General features: G+C 33.0%; 1 protein-coding gene across 1 annotated transcript; it reads right to left on the bottom strand.

Annotated features, from left to right (window-relative positions):
• Positions 1–1,302: 1,302 nt before the first annotated feature.
• LOC149575149 (late embryogenesis abundant protein 31-like) lies at positions 1,303–2,412 on the bottom strand. The gene is made up of 2 exons (XM_089812171.1): positions 1,780–2,412; positions 1,303–1,659 (listed from the first exon to the last, which is right to left on the bottom strand). The coding sequence occupies exons 1-2, from the start codon at positions 2,368–2,370 to the stop codon at positions 1,480–1,482; spliced, it is 771 nt and encodes a 256-aa protein (XP_089668297.1). The 5' UTR covers positions 2,371–2,412; the 3' UTR covers positions 1,303–1,479.
• Between the last annotated feature and the right edge of the window lie 4,005 nt (positions 2,413–6,417).

Here is a 6,417-nt window from a genome sequence, read left to right as displayed (position 1 = left end):
ATTTAGAAGGACCTTGGAAACACTTTATTTTTTGTTCCAAGCGAGATATTTATTATAATAAAAAATTGATATGACAAAAGTACACTTCAACCAACAAAAATAATTTCAAACTTTTAGCTACCAACAAAAATCTTATAGCATATTTTATTTTTCTAAAAAAAAATTATATTCAATTGAAATCAAATAAACTTCTTTTGAATCATATCCCCAAGCAATAGCATCAACTTCTTTCAAAAGAAGAATAATATCACTTTACCATAATAAAAAAGAGATTACCTAGATCAAGATCACCCCCAAGAGTGAAACAGCTCAAATCCTACAAAGAATAAATATTGGTACTACATGCGAGGTCATGAGACTTGAGCTCAACAACTTTAGACCAACTAGCAACTAAGAAAATTCTATTGAAATCAAGAAGGTGAGAGTTTCAAACACTCCAAATTTGTTAAATTTTTTAGTGTTCTTTAAAAAAACCTACGTTCATTGCTCATACAAAGAACCTCCTCAAAAAAAACACCACCCAAATATTTATATTATGTCAAAGCTCAAAAACAATAGTTATTAAGCTTTTAAAACAAACTATGAGATCATTATTTTTATTATTTTTTCTAGGTCCACAAACATTATCCCAACTAATTAGAACCCATACATAAGTGAATATAAATTTTCTACTAAAAAGAAAAATAAGATAAAGAATCAAACTCATTTAAGATAGATTTGGAAGCGAAACCACTAGAAACCTAAAAGAAATCTATAGTTGGGAAGAGATTGTGCCACTAATTGAAGAAGGTTATGGCAAATGACTAGAAAAAGTTAATCCCATAAAAGTCTAATGATTAAGTTTCTATTATTAAATAAATGTGTAGTGGTCTATTTCTAGTGGAGACAATTATGAGCGATGATTAACTGAAGTAGAAGTCTCAATTATAAACCTATGTGAAGCCTAAGAATATTTATGTAATTCTTTATTGAAGTTTCAAAAGAGCTTGTTTATTTCGGCTTCGACCGTTTGATCCTGTATCCTTGGCCTTTTTTTTTTGAACTCATTCACGGGGTGATCCTGTATCTCCGGCCTTTTTTCTTTTGAATTGAACTCATTCGCGGGGTGATCCTGTATCCCGGCCTTTTTTCTTTTGAATTGTAATCTTAGTAAATTTTATTAATTGAAAAGGACTATTCATCAAAAAAGAAAAGAAAAAAAAAGAGTATTGGGAAAAAATGTTTGAATGTTGGCTCAAAACAAGTAAATTCATTGATATGTTGGCCCAGAGCAAGTAAACTCATTGATATGTTGGTCCAAAGTAGTTCAGAAATTGAAGGTCTTAGAAATAGTAGCAACATCGACAAAAGTAGTATCATTTACAAATTCAAGATGAGAATTAGAAGCAAGATTCAAAATTAAGAACCGCATGGGGAGCTCAACAACATATGAACATATACACACAAAATCCAAAAGCATATACACACAAAATATGCATCCTAGCGAGCAACGCGGTTAAGGCTGCCTCGCTCATTAATTCTGGCGGCGGCCTCCATCGCATCTCCCACACCGCCGGGAAAAACTTGTCCACTCATACTCTGCCGCGCCTCACTTTCCTTTATTTTCTGCGCGTCTTCCATTATCACTGCCTTGTCTGCGGGAAGATCCTCAGATGCTGTCTGCATTCATCAAAACACAATTTTTTTTTCAAGAAAGCAGATTATACAATTCTATTGATATGTAACTTTGTCAAACATATCATAAAACTAAACATCAAGATAAAAATTTCAAGCACTCACAAACAGAATATCTGCCAACGTGGTGCGCTCCTCGTAAGGCAGCCGAGGATTAATATTAGCGGCCGACTGAGCGGCCGCCGCAACGCCACCAGGCAGCGTCTCGGGGGTGCCCGTTGCCCGCTGCTCTGCCGACTGGATTGCAGCAGCGTCACTCTGCTCCACGGGCTTATCCCACGTCCGCAGGGCCGCGGCCTCCAACGCCTCCCCGATGGTGACGTAGGAGGCCGCTGCAGCCGCGTGGGGGGCAGGAGAAGGCTGTACGTCGGAGGAAATGAGCTGGCCGCCGACGTACTCAACCGTCACCTTCCTGCCAGGGACGACGGTCTCGGTCACCGTCATCCCTTCCGCCGCCGCAATGGTGTCGTCGTCCTTGGACACCAGTCCTGCCCTCTCGTTCACCTGCGCTGCCGCTTGCATGCGAGCCGCCACGCCACCCTTCTGTGTTTGTCCCAGCGCCCTCGTCTCGGCGCTCTGCATGAGGGCTGCGTCGCCTGGGGTGACGGGCTGCTTTGCTAAATCTCCCCTCGCTTTGAAGACATCTCCATATGTGATGGCTTCTGATTCTTCATCTCCCCTCCTTGCTTGTGCCATTTTCTGTTTCTCTTTCTCACAATTGGTCCAAAATCACTGATTTTTAAGATGTGTATGTGAAATTATGTCCTTTAATGGCGCTGCCAGAGTGAAAGCAGGGTTATATATCCAACATGGTAAGGGATTGCAGGGTAAAGGATGAGGTTTAGTTTGCTGGATGGACACCAGTGATTTGCATGTGGCTACGAGTCAGATGGATCATGTCGGTGATGCTACGTGGGCAGTGGACATGCAAACTTAGGAAATATTGACAACACTTAATAGTGGAAGCAAGATAGTCGACAGGACTCTCCTGACTTCTTTTCTATTATTTGACTTCGAATGAACGCTCCATGGGCATCACAAGTTTATTTTTAATCTTGCAAAACTTTTGAGTGTACGGGTAGTGAAGGATATAGGGAGAACATTTCTTGTTTTTGTTAGATCATCTTATTTATAAGCCAGGGAACTAATGAATCTATGTGTATTAGTTTGGCAGAGTATTGGCTAAATCCTAAATTAGTTTGGCAGAGCTAAATCCTAAATTAAAATGTCAAATACATAAGGGAATTTTGAAAAAATAGCTGAATGTCCCCTTGGTAAGGTTTTTACCTTTTAGTTTAGTCTTTAGACATTGCCACAATTCTCAAGGTATAGCTTTCGTCCTTACATAGACGGTAGTACCCACCTTTAACTTATATTTCCGTAACTTTACTAAACAGGAAAGACAAATCTATTTGATGGAATAGATTTCATATTAGAAATCTTAATATTTGTTTTACAAAACTATAATGTAAATAAAGTAAATCGAGATTTTTTTTAATTTAATGCCACTTTAGATTTGCTTTTATGTCAAAAATTTATCCTCTACTCATGATCAATATGGTCATGTATTTTGGAATTAACAAATAGATGCATTAGCAATCTTCTTCAGTAAAACAAACATCCTAAAAATAAATATTTGTTAAGCAAAATAAAATACATTAATTTAACATCAATTTTTTATATTACTAAAGATACACTCTAACTTAATATAATATTTACAATCAAAATATTTCTAATACATTTAAAATTATAATATTTTTAATAAATAAATCTTTTTATCATACTCTAATTAATTGTATACAAAACAAATAACAAAGAAAATTATTATAAATATTTAATTGCATTAAATTACAAACTATAATTCAACATATACCATAAATATACAATATTATGCATATTATTTTATCTTATAATAATTTTTCATGAAGATCTAGATTAAAATAATTTTTACAGATGAAATTAATTCATCTTAGTAGGAAGGTCTTGAAAATAATATAAGAAATTTATACACTTGATTTGTCACCTTTAACTTTTTAATATTTAAGTACTAACTAATTCAACATGATACTATATGATGTATGGTAGGCCTGAGGGACATAACATATCATACTAATTGTCATGTTAGCCTCGTGTAACATGGCAAAAAAACTCTTTAACTATTCAATTTGTCTTCTTTTTCCCTTTCCAAATTTCAAAGTACATACCTTCTAGAAACTAATATTGTAATTAGGTTGTCTTCTTTTTGGATATACCCTTAATAAAATAGAGCTCATTCATGGTTACCAATAGACCCCCATGGATTATTTACTTTTTTTTTTACTCTGATAAGTGTGCTTCAGTTGGAGTAATACTAATATGTGTGACCTCTAAGGAAGACTCGATGCTTCATCTATATGAGTATCATATAATGTAATAAGTGCTAATCGTTTCTTCATTTTCATAATACACGGGTTCTTGAGAACCTACTGCTCATGAGGAATGAGTCAATGAATTTTAGGCCAAAAACTACATAGCTAAATCATGATAACAACATTACAATTTGACTTGTGCAAAATATCTCTTGCTTTGATTTCCTTTCACAATTCCTCCCTGTTATTGGAAGCATCATATATTTCATGTAATTTGTTTATTTTCTTTAATCCAATTTATTTTCCTAGTTTAAGCTCATGCTCATATATTGTTGCAAAGATATAAGAGATTACCCAAAGCACAATCTCTTAGAATCACCATTCCATGTCCCACAATGATTATTTTCTATTTAGCCATTTAATTCAATGCAAAAAATGAGAAATTCTTTGGTGAACAATCTCATAAACACGCTATGTTATATGCATACAACATCTTCTATTTTCTACAAAATACAAATCTATATATTCTACTTTTGACAAAAGGCAAGGACTCTAGCTCCTTTGAACGTTTTATTATTCAAAAGTTTGAGCATTTTCATATTTGCTATCCATGTAAAGGTTAAGTTTTGAATGAATATCATATTAGGTATTAAAATATTTTTTAAATGTTTATGAATATTGATGGAAACAAGTGAGAGTATTCATAGTCATTATGGATTTTAATCAATTGTAATGGTTTTTTAGGTTGTCTTTATATGCAACTTAATTGCTTATAGTTATCAAGTTTTGTCTTTGAGAAAAAATGTGAAATTTGTGACATTTGTTATGAATGCAAAGGTCAAGAAGTGAGGTTGTCAAATTTGTTGTGAAAGTAAAGGTCAAAAAGTGGTCACTATCCAAAATATATTCCTCATTTCTGCCATGACCCTTTACTTTGGCAACCAAAAAAATTGCATCCAATACTTACAAATACCCCATTAATCATAAACTATTGAGACCAATGGATTAGTACAATTGTCTTTGGTTATCTTTATATGCAACTTAATTATATATAGATATTGTTTTGTATTTTGAGTATAAATACAATCATGTGAGATTTTTTATGCATGCAAAGGTCAAGAAGTGATAGTGAGATTTGTTGTGCACGTAAAGGTCAAAAAGTGGTCATCGCCCCAAATATATTCCCTATTTTTTCCCTTACCGATCACTTTGACAACCAAAATATTTGCATCCAACACTTGTGCACAAATGCCTCAATCATGCACTATTGGGACCAATAAAAATGTATAGGCGATATAATTAGTAATCTTTTTTTTTAGCATATGATATTTGATCTGCTACAAAAAATTTTAGTAAAATTTTAAGTAACAAAGTTAAATGAATGGATATTGAAACATACATACGTACTCTTCCCCCTATCTATAGAAATGCATATCTTTATAAAATTTATTCAAATTAATATCTGAAAAAAATAATATAAATTTTAGTTAATTAATAGAATGGTTTTTGAAATACTAGTGGTTCATTTTGTTAAGCCCATTTTATTAGAATTTGTATTTTTACCTATTTTTGAAACATATATTACTGTAATTAAGATTTCTAATTAATAATTAATTATTATATTATATACAAATTATTTAATTAAAAATGTATTTAAAAAATCATGTTTGTTGAGGATTTTCATCTCTTATATCAAAATTCTTATTGATCAATTTTTTAAATTATTATGATTGTTTTTTTTTCATTTTTTAATGTAAACAAGTAAAGCTTGTAAAATCTGATAGTCATCTATGTAGAATTTGATGATGAACAAATCCATAGATCCCTAGATATCCTGCATACAAATAACTTGTTACAAGGAAGAAAGAAAGGCAGAGAGAGAAGGATTTGCTCGATAAATAAGAAGATTGAATTTACTTGTGCAAAATAGAATGAATGAAATTACAACCGATCAATACTTATGAAGGATATCAAAACCCTAAAAGGGAAGCCCTGAGAGGTAAAATTCATTTAATAATTACTAATTAATTATTAAATGTGAATGCAAAAAAGCATAAAGGAGAAATCTTAAGAAGGGAGAAAAGGTAATTTAATAAATAAAATTAAAGTAACCTTTTTCTCTAACACACCCCCTTAAGATGAGCAACCATGTAGCAACAAACAATGCAAGGAAACTACAATGCTGAAAGAAAACTTGGGTCTCAGCAACAAGGCCTGATAAGGTACCCAATCACAACCAAATCTCTTTGAAATGGAGAAATAGAGAAAACCCAGTGGGAAAAAATCTACTCCAAAAAGAGATAGAGAAGGATGCACAAATGAAACATCTCAAGAGAATCTATCAAGAGCATAAGTACATTGAAAGCCCCCATGATAGAAGCTTGAGACTCCATAG

Source organism: Cupressus sempervirens, chromosome 2, assembly GCF_028749045.1.
Source record: "Cupressus sempervirens isolate cs-2001-9-10 chromosome 2, ASM2874904v1, whole genome shotgun sequence".
NCBI lineage: Eukaryota > Viridiplantae > Streptophyta > Pinopsida > Cupressales > Cupressaceae > Cupressus > Cupressus sempervirens.
This window is presented reverse-complemented; position numbering and strand designations above follow the sequence as displayed.

Excerpts from the sequence above, each read along its gene's own strand:
- LOC149575149 (XM_089812171.1), bottom strand. The coding sequence starts at position 2,370 with ATGGCACAAGCAAGGAGGGGAGATGAAGAATCAGAAGCCATCACATAT. Across the intron at positions 1,660-1,779 it reads CGTTGGCAGATATTCTGTTT|ACAGCATCTGAGGATCTTCC; the intron begins GTGAGTGCTTGA and ends TGATGAATGCAG.